Consider the following 13211-nt stretch of genomic DNA (forward strand, 5'->3'; position numbering starts at 1 on the left):
AATTATGCTTTATATATACAATCCCACTAGAATTAGTCTTCGTTCAATTTTTTTTTATGACTTTCCCATAAGGGTTTTGAGATTGTGGGTTCTTGTAATGGATTGCTTTGCTCGATGGGAAAATACTTTAATCCACCTCCTTTCATTGTGTGTAACCCTGTAACTGGTGAGTATGTGAGGTTGCCTCCAGCTGCCGACTCGTCGGGCTTCACATTCCTTAGTGCTGGATTTGGCTACGATTCAGTAAATGATGCATATAAAGTTATCGGAATGTGATGTTACAAGGAACATATTAAGTTAATGAGTGAAATTTATTTAGACTGTTGGATCTGGAGATGGTTACATGGAGGAGCATTGGGGAAGTTACCATAATTGTTTCAAAGCGGTGCGTATGAAAGTCGCAACATTTTATTTTTGAAAGTCCATGATGACTTTGAATGATAAGGATCAAGGAAGGAGCTTTGGCTTTGGCTTTGGCATGTGTAAGCTTTACTTTGACACGTGCGATTCATCTTAGACCAAGTTTCCACCACAAAAATCCCTATTGGACCTTCTTCAACTTCTGTCCACAATCACCTGCAAGTATAGGAGCTTTGGCTGTAGTTCTAAACATCGATGCGCCTTCTTGCGTCGCCATCCGAATATCCTTCACGGATGAGCTGACAGGGATACGAAGATCCCCGTTACTCACCAAATACGTGTCTTTTTAGCCGGTTCTCGTAACTCGGATACCCACTTGCCCGATTTCCTGTTCCGGACTCCCCTGTAAGTAGACCAAGCAGCTCCTCCAACAGCACCACCACTACTTGTCGTAGTTTTATTAGTACGGTTATTTTCTTCCATAAATGAGTGAAGGAATTGGATTTAGAGACTTAAGAGGTAGTGTGATCCAGATCTAGATCCAGTTATGAGGAGGGGGGTGTATAATTGAGTTTAAGGCTCCGTTTGGTAGACAATTTTGACAGTAGGGTATATATTAACAGATATGTTGGACAATAATAGTAACAGATATGCTATCTGAATGGTTGTTAGTGTTTGGTTAGACTTTTGCTTGTAACATATATGTTGTGTAATATTCTGAGGCAAATTACGTACAGGAGTATTAGGTATTTTTGTTATAGTAGATGCATATAAATGTCAGATTAAATAACAATTAATTTATAAAACAAAGATAATTAATTAAAATATTTATAAATAGTTAATTAGAAGAGTTTCATAATATTCCGTCCTACAAATATCTATCAATAAATTCAAATAAAGTCCATACATTAAAAATAAATGGACATCATATGGTGATGAGATTCGTAACAAATAAAAAAAGCAGGGGTATTTTCGGATATTCAATAAATAACAGGGGACAATCTGGGTTGAAAAATCGAAATGGTCTCAATATTGTATGAAATGAGACAATTTCCAAAAGACAATATTATTGCCTCGAAATTGCCTTGGATTTCGAGTCACAAGATGGTCGTTTGTTTGCATCAGACAATATATTGTCTGGATCAGCATATATTGTTCCCATAATGGTCTACCAAACGGGGCCTAAGTGAGATCGTGGGTGGTTGGCAGTCGATCACATTCATGGTGGGGCTGGGCGGTGGCTTGAATTTTGTTGTTATTACAAAACGAAGACTTGTGGGAGCTTTGAATTATGTAGACTCATGCTACAAAGACCTGACACGGCTCACAGATCTTCTGAATGGGCAGCAACGGTCCAGTGGTTCCCGTTTTGTCTTTGGACGGAACTTTCCAAAATCCTACACGGACATTGTTTTTTTTCCTCCCCCAACATCTGGGCATGTGGTTAGATAATTTTGACTTCGGCTTTGGGCCTGGCCTTATTTGAGTATAGGCGAGGCCCAATTTTTGAGTTCTAAACTTTTAACTAATCATCTTAAGAAGGAACTTCTCCAAGTTAGGCATTTGGGACCCAACCCAGCGAAGTAAACACTGCGACCCGTGCACCACTTTCGGAAGTTTCCCAACACTGATCAAGATAAGTCGTTGGCATTTTATCAAGAAGTGTGGCTTCAGAGTGAGAAGTTTCAAACCAAGGACTCATGGGTTGGGTTCATGGATTTCTTGCTTCAGAACAAATCAAAGGCTAAGTTTGTGTACATCATCCTACCCCTCTTACCCAAGGTAGGTACAATATCCATATACTAAGCAAAGCAGTGTTTTCCAAGTGTCCCAATGCACAAACCCTCCAAAGACATTCATTGAATCATTAAAAATTGAAACCAATCACCTCAGCAGGTTTGAAAGTAGACAAGATTTTTAGGAAAATTTTCATCTTCGTCTTCTAATGTAGATGAAGTTCTGATATTAGAGAATAGCAATGCAGTAGTAACATAGCAGTCACTCATAACATCAATACAACATTCGTAGGAGCAAAAGGGTACACCCCAACCGTAAACTTCTTACTTTGACACAGTTTGCTGCCGGCCATCTGGAATGGCAAATAGGACAATCGGCTTTGAAGGCCTAAAGAAAGGAACATCGCATCTGAAGTAGCCCTTCCTCTCCAGCTGCAAAATCTCACCTCGCTTCAGATTTCGCATGTTCGAATCTCCAAGTGCGGCTGTCTCTTTCTTTGTACATGGGTTTAGCACATCAACAAAATCATCATCCTCATCCAGCTGCATTGCAACATATATCAATTGAAATATTAACATCTAATCTAAAAATCAATCACCAAGGTGAGACATAAACCGCCAACTTATTCCGACTCTGTTTTGATAGATGTGAAACATAACTCATAATATTAAGGATATCATAACATCCAAAGATTCCATTATGCAGTTAGATGAGTAGACAAAGGGTCAATGAAAAATTCCAGCGATCAATTAATCAGAAAGTACCTTCTTCTTTGTGATCAGATAGTCGAACTCCAACAGTGAGAGATTAACTAATTCACTGGTTTCAGGCAACCAGGTGAGCTTCAACTTAGTGGTCTTCACAGATCCTTCGACATGCAAAATCCCTGTCAAATTTGTAACATTTCCATCCTTGTCTTTCACAATTTCTTTCACAATTGCATTTCCCCAATCCATTAAAGTTATTTCCTCATTCACTGAAATGGACTCCGCATCAGCATAGTCTATCCAAATCCTGTTTGTGTATGTTGTACACTTATCTCCAGCTCCCTCAAACTTCTTATGCCTTGGTATGGTGCGAACAAATGGTTTCTCTGGAGCGTTGGTAAGGGTCAACAAAACACATCGCTCTTCGATAACAGCAGTATGCCTAGGACAAACAGGGTCAATTATCTTCTTGTTGATAGTCCAAAGCTTGTCCCATTCCATGAGATTGAGATTTTTCGATGCCCCCTTAAACATAAGAAAATAATAATTTATCTGAAGATTCTTAACAAGATGAAATCCAATCTCGTAAAGCAAAATATGTCACAAAAAATCCACACAATGCAGATTAATATGCAGTATCAAGCTGATGTGTGCAAATGCAGATTCAGATGAACAAATAAAATTAATGTGGCAAGCCATTCCAAAGCCAGAGGAACTCACCTACCCAAAAAAAAACCTCACATCAAAGCTACACAGCTTTTAAAGATCAGTTAGTTACTTTTTGGCTATAATTTTCTCCAAGCACGGCATAATTCATGGGCAAATTTGACTACTTTTTTGATAAAACATCAGAAATACAAAAGGTTTAAATGCACATACATATTGTCTTTACCTGTTCAAGAATAAATTGTACCAATGCTTCAACCTTCAACCCTCTACGAACAATCCCTTGCACAGTGGGAAAACGAGGATCATCCCAGCCATCAACCCTCCCGTTTTGAACAAACCAGAGAAGCTTACGCTTACTGAGAAGAGTATATACCATATTCAACCGACTGAATTCATAAATGTAGACCTTCCTTAACCCCATATCCTCTTGAATTCTGTGATACTGTGCATTGCGATCATGGTACTCACTTGATCGAAGTGCATGTGTTATACCTTCAATGGCATCAACAAATGGACAAGCAAAATCATAGGTTGGGTATAACTTATATTTCGACCCAATACGATGATGGGGAATTGGATTGCAGCGGTAATAGACTGGATCTCGAAGGGATTTGTTCAGGTCTTGCATATCTAATTTCCCGCGCACACAACATTGCAAACCTCGTTCAGATCCAGCAATCATTTCCTTCCACAACTTCAAATTCTCCCCTACATTGTTGTTCCTGCATTTTGATTCAATACCATCCATCCTTTGTTTCTGCATCTCTTCACGTGTGGTGTCATCAACATATGCCTTGCCCTGGTGGATCAACTTTTCGGCCATTTCCATCAACTGAGGGAAGTAATCTGACGTATATGTAACAGTTTCATACTTGATACCAAGAGTCGCAATGTCTTTCAGAAGATTCTCCACAAATTCATTGCTTTCTTTAGCAGGATTTGTATCATCAAATCGTATTATCACCTGACCTTGATACCGGTCAGCAAAGTATTGATTTAAAAGTGCTGCCTTTGAATGGCCAATGTGAAGAAACCCACTAGGTTCAGGAGCAAATCGCAAGCGCACTTTTCCAAATTCAGCATTTGGAAGCTCTACTTCGAAAGAAGATTTGTTGCCTGGTTTTCCCTTCTCAGAATTATCTCCATTCACACCCTTTGACAATTGCTTACCAATGTGTTGCTCTTTAGTTTTTTCTGTCGTTGGTTTTCCCAAGCCTCTCTTGCCAACATATGTTTCCATGACTTCATTCAAGGAATCTCTGAACTCTGCAGATATTGAATTGAACCACCGCACCAGATTTTGGTACTTCTTAGACTTCCTCAAACTTTCCCATCTTTGACCAGTCCCTGAAAATATGGCAAAATAAGCAACTAAGGAGAGGACTGAGGAGCAATGCAGTGAGCAAGGAATTATCACAAATCAGCAAAGAGAAACAGAAATTTCCTCTAAACAGGAATCTTTCCAGTCAGGTTCCAACAGCATATCCTATTTGGCAAACACAGAAGTTATTTTATCCCAGATAATTAAGGAGTGCTTTCAGGACATGTACCTCATAGTTCAAGCACAAGGTCATTCGACATGGCAGAAAGCCATGGAACTAAAATTTTAGCCAATGGGGTAGTTGGGCAAGTATATCCATATGGCATAACCCGAGTAAAAAAATATATTTCGTTAAGTTTCAGAAGCTTTACCTGCAACACAGGACCAGATAGCTATGTCTGCGATTGATAAAGAATTCCCAACCAAGAAAGTACAACTCTCTAGATGCTTGTCCACACAATTGCAAGCATTCTCAAATTCAGAACCAGTTGAAAAAATGGGAGCATACTCTAGCCATTCATCTATCTGAGAGCACGGAGAAAAGATAATATATCACAAATCATTGTACTAACGGAAAATCAATGAATTTCCATAGAAATGTTACCTTGGCAGATTCATATGCATTCTGACCATAGAAATTGGGAATAGTGGCAATGCGACCAATATAACGAAGAAGTGCGTATGTCCCATGCAATTTGTGCCTAAAATGCAGATTCAATTAGAATATGGGAATGCAAGATTTTCTGTGAATTTACTAATAGCAGATGCAACACAAAAGTATCGAATCAATTCAGGAAAAATAAAAGAAACATGTTTCTCAAATTTATTTCAGCAAGCCAAAATTGGGGCACCTCATGACCAAGAGCTTCTGGGTTTCTTGGACATGGTTTCAAACCTCCCCTCCCCGAACTTACCAACCGAGGAAAACCAAAATTGTTGTTCAAAAACAATCAGAAATAGTGAAAACGTATACACCCTAACTAACCATGTTGAACAAGAACGCTGGGAAATCTCTTAGAGAGGAAGCAAACAAGTAAAAGTATAAAATACCCATCAGAGAAGTCCAAAGTGGGAACAGAAGCGGAAGCCTCGGAGTGCAGAGTGATCCCGGCAACTTTAGCAGCGACAATCACACAGAGAGGAGGGCTATCGGCCGGGAAAGTCAACAGCTTAATCTCCATTCTTCAACGACAATCACACAAATACAGATCGAGATTGATTAAGCAACAATTGAAAGATTGGAGATTGGTCGAAGCATCGGTAAAATTTGCGACCTCTATAGCAGCCCAACCGCCGCCAGGGAGTCCCTGTTAGCGTTAAATTAGGGCAAGTAAAGTAATAGAAAGCCCTCGTAGCGCTTTTTTAGTATTGTTTGGGACCGAATATATTTCTTAATTTTAAATTTTCTTTCTTTTAGGCCGACTCTGAAAATTCTGTGTACTAAAGTTGACAAAGAAAATTGAAAATTCTATGTGCTGAAGAAAAAAAATACCTGAATAATGTTAGTTATTGAAGAGTTTTTTTAAAATTTTTTTGACCACCAAAATAAATTTTTTTAAAAAAATAAGTGGGTTTGGCTGTTAAGAGTATAAGTCTTAGTAGTTGGCATGAATTAAAAACTGAGATTTTCCTTTTTGACAATTTGATGGGTGAAGAGGAATAGAATGACCTAAATAATTAGTAATTACGGTGAAAAAATAAAAATCTTCAACTAAGGAGAGGACTGAGATCCCCATTCAATGTGGAAAGTGGAGTTCATCAAAAAATGCACAGTTAATTCTGGTGAGGATGATAGCTGCTCTTGCATGAGATTTACCAAGTAAAAGACATAAATAGGTCTGGTTTTTTACTAGTAGCTAGGCTTATCAGACCCCCCCAAAAAAAAAAAAAAAAAGAGGCCTGGTAATAGTAGTGGTGAAAATCAGGACAAGCTTTCGTATAACCACCCAGATGATGTCTGATAGTAGTGGTGGATCTTTGTCTTCAAATTACTAGTGCTGTTCTGTCTACCTATGCTGTCTACGAGTTCTTGTGAAACATTTGACAGATATACTTGATCGAGATTGGTAAGATATTCAACACCTTGAGGCAACATCTTCAACCGGGTGCATTGACAAAGCCATAGATTTTGGGCGCTCGGCATTGCTCCTTTCTCGATTATAATCTGTTCTAGATGAGGGAGATTGCGCAAGATTAAACTCTTCAGAGTAAGGAACCCTGCAGCAAAGCATAAATGTTTACCAATATAAGCATTAACAAGAGTTAGTCTCCGAAGCTTGGGCAACAATTGGATGTAAGGAAGTGGATCTTCAACCAGTCTAGACCAACTCAAGTACAAAGCTGTCAAGCTCTGGAGCGAAGAAATCCAGTTTGGAAACTTGTCAAGTTTTCCAACCAAATTCAGCCTCTGGAGACGAGGAGGAGGCGATGATAGTGCATCTGTTCGGAGGACTTCTTCTTCTCCCGAAGCCGTTATGGTTAGGTGGCAGAGGAGTTTCATATTTTCAATGGCCGCGCACATATCCATCTCATCCACATCTTGTGCCTTCATCATGCCCAGGCAAGTGAGCTGCCTCAAATTATGGACATGTTTCATTGCAGTGCAATTTACTTCAACAAAATTTAGAACTTGCAAACTCCTTAGGTTTGTTATGCCTGGAGCTACCCTTGTCCAGCTCACATAATTGAACTCATCAACTAGTTCAAGGTTGTAATAGCTTGCAATCAAATACCTCAAATTTTGCAGTTTAACTATGCCACTAGGAAGTACCCTTACCTTTGTCTGGTAAAGGTTCAAGGTCTGTAAATTGTACAGTTTTTCTATTGATTTTGGAAGCTTCTCGATATGAGTTCCCATCAAGTCCAGATACCTTAAATTGAACAGAGACCCGATTTCCTTTGGCAGTCTCTTGATTGGGACAAATTCCAAATCCAATACCCTTAAGAGCCTAAAACCTGACGGCAGTGAGTACAAAGTAGGAGAAGAAAGATGATCCGTGACGAATGCAAAGAAAGAACGAAGCTGAGATATCCCTGTCCAAGATTCTAACTTCCTCTCAAGTGACTGAACTGACAAACGCCGTGCTCCAACGTGGCCTCCTAAGTCCTCGCCTTTCCATATTAGAGAAAATTTCTCTCTTTCTGATATTGAAATAGCAAGTTCCCTTATGAGATCATGCATTTTACATGCTTTTAGCCTACCAGATGAGTTCTTGATAACTTGAAGCATGCTTCGGTGAGCAAGATCCATGAGATAGCTCTCTGCGACCTCTTCTGGTGTTAGTCCTCTAATCTCTTCTACAAAACCTTCTGCCATCCATAGTCGAATAAGCCTCTTTCTGGGGATGACATAATCTTCAGGGAGAATAGAACAATACAAGAAGCATTGCTTAAGTTGCAACGGCAAGTCAATGAAGCTAAGAAGCAAGACACTTTTCACCACTTGTAACCTAGGGTTGTTGCTCAGTTCCCAGTTCAAGCTATCATAAACCTTCCTCCACTCTATTTCCGTCTTCTTGGACGCCATGACACCACCTAAGGCAACAATAGCAAGTGGTAGACCTTCACATTTTTTCACAATTTTCTTAGCTAACGCTTGCAGCTCTGGAGGGCAACTTCCACTTGGGTTTCTTGAAAAAGCTTTCACACAGAACAGGTCCCATGCATCATCCATTCCTAGAGGTTGAACGAAGTGAATATGGCTTCTAACCCCAAAAGGAGTGAGGGCAACATCCTCATTCCTAGTTGTGAGCAATATTCGACTTCTTCGCTTGCCTTCTGGGAGTAAGAAATTAATTTCCGTCCACAGATTCACATTCCAAACATCATCTAAAACAATTACATACCTCAATGGCTTTAAGAAGTTGACAAGCAACTCTGCTAGTTCCCTGTAATCCATAGTGGTAAGATCCACATGAATTATTTCCCTGGTGGCTTGGAAGAATTCCTTGATCATGCATTTCAGCAACTCTTCAATGACATAATTCTGTGATACAGAGGCCCAAGCACAGCAGTCAAAGTGTCGCTTCACAACTGGACTGTTATAAGCTTGTGTGACAAGAGTCGTCTTGCCTGAACCTCCCATCCCAACAATGGAAATAACAGTGCGGTGTGGCTCGTCATCCATCAACCAGTGTATCAACGATTCTCTGTGGTCTTCAATACCCACACACTCCTCACCGTTGAAGAATAAAGATGCCTTTCCGTAGTCATGCACCCAATTTTGTTCACCATCTGATTTTGTTGCTTCTATCCGATGAACACCATATCTTTGGCTTCTCTCTGAAATGGCCTTGATCATGCCATTGACTCTATGCAACTTGGTGCCAATATGATGCCTCACCCACAAGTTCATCGGTAGGCGGAAGATTTTAGGGAGGAACCTTGCCAATGTACCATCGGCAGATTGCTCTCTGTTGTAGTAGTATGTCATCTCATCGATGATGTCCTCAACGTCATAGGCTATGTCTCTCACGCTATATACCCAAGCTTTCTCTCCTTCTGTAAAGTGGACACTCTTTTTATCAGCATCCACAAGAAAGGACCTCATGAATTCTAGCTCACGCTTGATCTCGTGAAGTTCATGGTTCACACTTCCTAATAAAGACGCTTCACTCTCAATAACTGAAGCTAATTTGCTCAGAACAAAATCCATAGGAAGTGTGGCCATGTTTGTTTGTTTGTTTTCTCCTCTTCTTGCCTCCTTTACTGCCATACATATACATAAAGAGCAACTCACATTTGAAGAACTCAGAGAGGACTTTTATGATATAGTCAATGACTACTTCAAATATTTCCGTACGCACACTTGCCTCGTAGATACGAATAATGTGAAAGAATGAAAGATCTAGTGGGAGTGGGAGTACTTTTCTTCTTACGAGTCCGCTTGTTCCCGTCAAACTTGGGGAAACTTCAAACACGGCGCCGACTTGAACTTCCACAATGTTGCCAATGACCGCTTCCAATCACTTGCTCCCAGTGCTGACTCTCATACGAGTCATGCGAAGGAAGGATCCAATGAGAGGGGACTTCTCTTCTTTTCTGAAATTTTCACTAATGAGCAATTGAATCAACAGTCCCTCAAATTATTAAAAAGAAAACAAATAATCGACTCAAATGATTCTCAAATGGGGAGGCATTGACCAAGGAGAAACAAATATTCCACCAATTGTCGGAATGAATAATCTTCATTGCATTTCTAACCCATTCCTCAGATTATATCCGGCGTTTACATGTTGTCAAATAAAGTACAAAAGAAATATATGTGCCAGTGACCCCAATCTACACTATTACCAGCGGGTAACAGTACTATCAATGCCCCTAGACATTTCAAAGTTTAAACAGAACAATAGCTTAACACACTAATAGAATCTTGTCATAACTTGGAAATTATTGCTCTTTTCCAATTCAACCAATCAATCAAAGAACAATATAGAGAAAAAAATAAAAATAAATCTGATCCTTCAATGTTTAGAATCATCAGCTTCAGATGAACTGACATTCAAAGATGACATTCCGACGGTATCAGGGCTCTTGAGTTGATCGAGTTGCTTTTTACCACGGCGAAGCAAATATTCAATGTAGAGGAAATTCTTCCGATCTACTTGCTTGGAATTGCTGCGGAACTCAGCTGACACAATTGATTCAATCCGATGGCGATCTTCAGGGGACTTGGAACGCACTGCTCGCAAAAAACCTCTGTACAAGCTGAGCACCTGTTTCTGCATGCCAGAAAGTCTGGGTGCTTTAGAGGTTCCCATTGCATATTCTGATCGATTCAGCTCCGAATACCCTTTTGAAGAGTACCAAAGGCGACGATGGAAGCTGATTTTGCTTATTTGCTTTCCACAGCACAGCTAGTATTTTCATGAACTTTTAGCAAAAGCAAATGAGGCCCTAATATGACAGAGAAATAGAAACATAAGAGTAATGAATGCGACCGACTGAAGAAAACACATAGGTTAAAGTATTGCCCATTATATTGTTTCCGCAGAGCAGATGTTTGCAAAGCTTCTACTACAAAATGTAAGCTTGACTCAAAATAAAAAAAACAGAAAACCAAACAAAGCCATTCAACCTTCAGGCCTCGATGCTTTTGGCATCACTTTTTTAATCCAATCAATCAAACAACGATAAATAGAGAAAAAAGAGTTCTGATCCCTCAAGGTTTAGAATCATCAACCCATAAAAGACGTCTTTACCCCAAATTAACTATAAACAAACTATTCAGTTCATTATTACATGTGAGAATATCCAGATAACCTTGGAAAGCAAACCAAGAAAAAAAAAGGAAAAATTTATAACCAATATTCATTATAAAAAAAATTTCATTGATGACTTTCCTCGAACAGATGGAAGAGCAATAAAATGGAAGCTTGAAATACGATATTAGCAACATTCCTAAGAAGTAGATCCACGATACCTCACTAAGAAAATCAAAGATAGCATCATCAGCTCTGGGTCGCCAAGAAAATGCTAGAATTGCAGGACCCGCAGTCACAAATCCCTGATTTACCCCAGCCAAACTAGAATTATTTTCTACAATAGCAGCAACCACGCATGTATCTACGCCCAGAAACAAATACACTTACAATATATCGACGTCACATCTACATTAAACTTAAGATTGAACTCGTTAGAGGATGCGTACATTTTGAAAATCAGAGAGGACCAAAGCGGAAGAGGCACAAACTGCTACTAGAAGAAAAATTCATTGAAGCCCTATTTCACTGTTTCATACTACATATTCCTAATACCCATCACAAGCTATTAACCATCCACACCCAACCAAACCAGACACAAAGCCAAATATTAGAGAGAGAGAGAGACAGACAGAACAGTTTGAACACATGGACAGAGAAAAACATACCTAATAGAAGTCGGGGATATGAACTCGTCGTCGGCGGTCGCTGAGATCAGATTAGAGGATAATATGGGTGGGTGGAGATTTAAGCGAAGAAGAACCACCTAGGCTACCAGTGCTTCGTGAACGGCCACACCTGACCTGAATGCTCGAGGAGGCACGACGACTGACGAGCACAGAAAAAAAGGATCGTTGAGGCCGACTTTGCCTTGGCCGAACAGTAGTCCTAGACTCGTAGTCCAGTCCATTTATTTTTGTAAGGTTTTTTGTTAATTTCTTTTTGTAAGGAGTAGTCCAGTCCAGTTGGTTTCCCTAATTCCCTGGGCCTGCAGATTACCCCTAATATGGGCTTCTCATCATCCTATTGAGGTTTTGCAGGGACAAAGCCGGCTAGTGGAGTAATGGACTTGAAGTTCCTTTGGATCCACTTGGTAGGCCCAAACCTAACAAGAAACAAAATATTTGCTTATGACCCACGATTGTCCAGTTGGTGGCTTCAGTGAGGTGCAGAAAACTTTCACATGAATTCCTTTCGTTTCTGACTCAATTTATTTACCATGGATGTATTATAGGTGAAAATGATAGTTGATGAGGATTATTTCTCTCCAGCCACAGCACATTCAATTGTACAATCTCTTCAATCTGTTGATATGCATGCTCATCTAACATTGTACACATACTACATACATACATACATATATATATATGGTTGCATTTAGTTCATGAATCAAATCACTTGAGCAACACAACCAAAATGTTAGTAGAGTTTAAAGCCAAATGCACGAACCCAAGTCATCTCACAACTTAGACTCTTGCCTTAATTTTTGCTCCAATCTTGTGGCAACATCTCTCTGTTTGTCCGAGTATTAAGCTTTCTGCCATTTGTCGTTCTTCTTTCATGAATTCTAGCACATGTTGGTGCTAGCTCTGACTTTTGTTTTTGGAAAAAAATAAAGTTGTACTTTTGGATTTTAATAGTTTCAGTTTGGTCAACTCAGATCCTAGTCCATAAAGAGACTCGTAAATAGCAAGTTGAAGTATGCAATCACCCATGATGTCAGGGTTTTGTTGTTTTTAGAGAAAAATATTGATGAATACGAAAGCATAAAATCAACACAAGCTTCTTTGATCATTGATGGCTGGCTGTTATATTATATATGTATGTCCATTAAACGTTTGGGAGGGGCCAAAGACCAACTTTCTTGGTTTCTATGAGAGCCTAGCTCGTGTACGTCTTTTTACATTTTTATGACCATATTATTATCCAAGGAAGTGTTTGTAGCTTTTATGATTATTTTTTTTAGGAAAATGTCAATTACGTCCATCTCACAATAATTAAAAAGTAATTTGAATTGGGACTCGTAGAATTCGTTGGAATTTTACATGGATTGCAACCTAAAGTTCATAAGTTAAAATTTTAAAAATTATTTCTCCATATATTATGGAGGGTAAAATCTATATATATTCCACCCATTGTGAAAGCCTTGTGTATGAACATTGTTTTACCTTTACAATATACTATCGTTTGATTATAGATATATGACGTAAGAACTAT

General features: G+C 39.3%; 3 protein-coding genes across 8 annotated transcripts; all 3 read right to left on the reverse strand.

Annotated features, from left to right (window-relative positions):
- Positions 1-2194: 2194 nt before the first annotated feature.
- LOC120011062 (glutamate--tRNA ligase, cytoplasmic-like) lies at positions 2195-6133 on the reverse strand. Its single transcript, XM_038862087.1, has 6 exons — positions 5845-6133; positions 5399-5495; positions 5166-5319; positions 3697-4820; positions 2862-3329; positions 2195-2639 (listed from the first exon to the last, which is right to left on the reverse strand). The coding sequence occupies exons 1-6, from the start codon at positions 5973-5975 to the stop codon at positions 2421-2423; spliced, it is 2193 nt and encodes a 730-aa protein (XP_038718015.1). The 5' UTR covers positions 5976-6133; the 3' UTR covers positions 2195-2420.
- Positions 6134-6500: 367 nt separating this feature from the next.
- Positions 6501-9823, reverse strand: LOC120011060 (disease resistance protein RPM1-like). Its single transcript, XM_038862084.1, has one exon. The coding sequence runs from the start codon at positions 9506-9508 to the stop codon at positions 6716-6718; it is 2793 nt and encodes a 930-aa protein (XP_038718012.1). The 5' UTR covers positions 9509-9823; the 3' UTR covers positions 6501-6715.
- Positions 9824-9970: 147 nt separating this feature from the next.
- Positions 9971-11806, reverse strand: LOC120011065 (succinate dehydrogenase assembly factor 1, mitochondrial). 6 transcript variants are annotated; one of them, XM_038862094.1, is made up of 4 exons: positions 11663-11804; positions 11444-11542; positions 11216-11358; positions 9971-10689 (listed from the first exon to the last, which is right to left on the reverse strand). In XM_038862094.1, the coding sequence occupies exon 4, from the start codon at positions 10551-10553 to the stop codon at positions 10257-10259; it is 297 nt and encodes a 98-aa protein (XP_038718022.1). In that variant the 5' UTR covers positions 10554-10689; positions 11216-11358; positions 11444-11542; positions 11663-11804; the 3' UTR covers positions 9971-10256. The 6 variants fall into 6 exon arrangements, with proteins under 6 accessions (XP_038718022.1, XP_038718021.1, XP_038718024.1 ...); XM_038862093.1 differs by having other exon boundaries at positions 11444-11559; positions 11663-11803; XM_038862096.1 differs by lacking the exon at positions 11444-11542 and having other exon boundaries at positions 11216-11299; positions 11663-11806.
- Between the last annotated feature and the right edge of the window lie 1405 nt (positions 11807-13211).

The sequence above is a fragment of the Tripterygium wilfordii genome, chromosome 12 (genome assembly GCF_013401445.1).
Source record: "Tripterygium wilfordii isolate XIE 37 chromosome 12, ASM1340144v1, whole genome shotgun sequence".
Lineage (NCBI taxonomy): Eukaryota > Viridiplantae > Streptophyta > Magnoliopsida > Celastrales > Celastraceae > Tripterygium > Tripterygium wilfordii.

Bases quoted from the DNA above. Each gene is read 5' to 3' on its own strand.
- LOC120011065 (XM_038862097.1), bottom strand. From the start codon at position 10,553: ATGGGAACCTCTAAAGCACCCAGACTTTCTGGCATGCAGAAACAGGTG.
- LOC120011060 (XM_038862084.1), bottom strand. From the start codon at position 9,508: ATGGCAGTAAAGGAGGCAAGAAGAGGAGAAAACAAACAAACAAACATG.
- LOC120011062 (XM_038862087.1), bottom strand. From the start codon at position 5,975: ATGGAGATTAAGCTGTTGACTTTCCCGGCCGATAGCCCTCCTCTCTGT. The intron at 5,496-5,844 runs GTATTTTATACT...TCTGCATTTTAG, and splicing joins ACTTTGGACTTCTCTGATGG to GCACAAATTGCATGGGACAT. The intron at 2,640-2,861 runs GTACTTTCTGAT...GTTGCAATGCAG, and splicing joins ATCTGATCACAAAGAAGAAG to CTGGATGAGGATGATGATTT.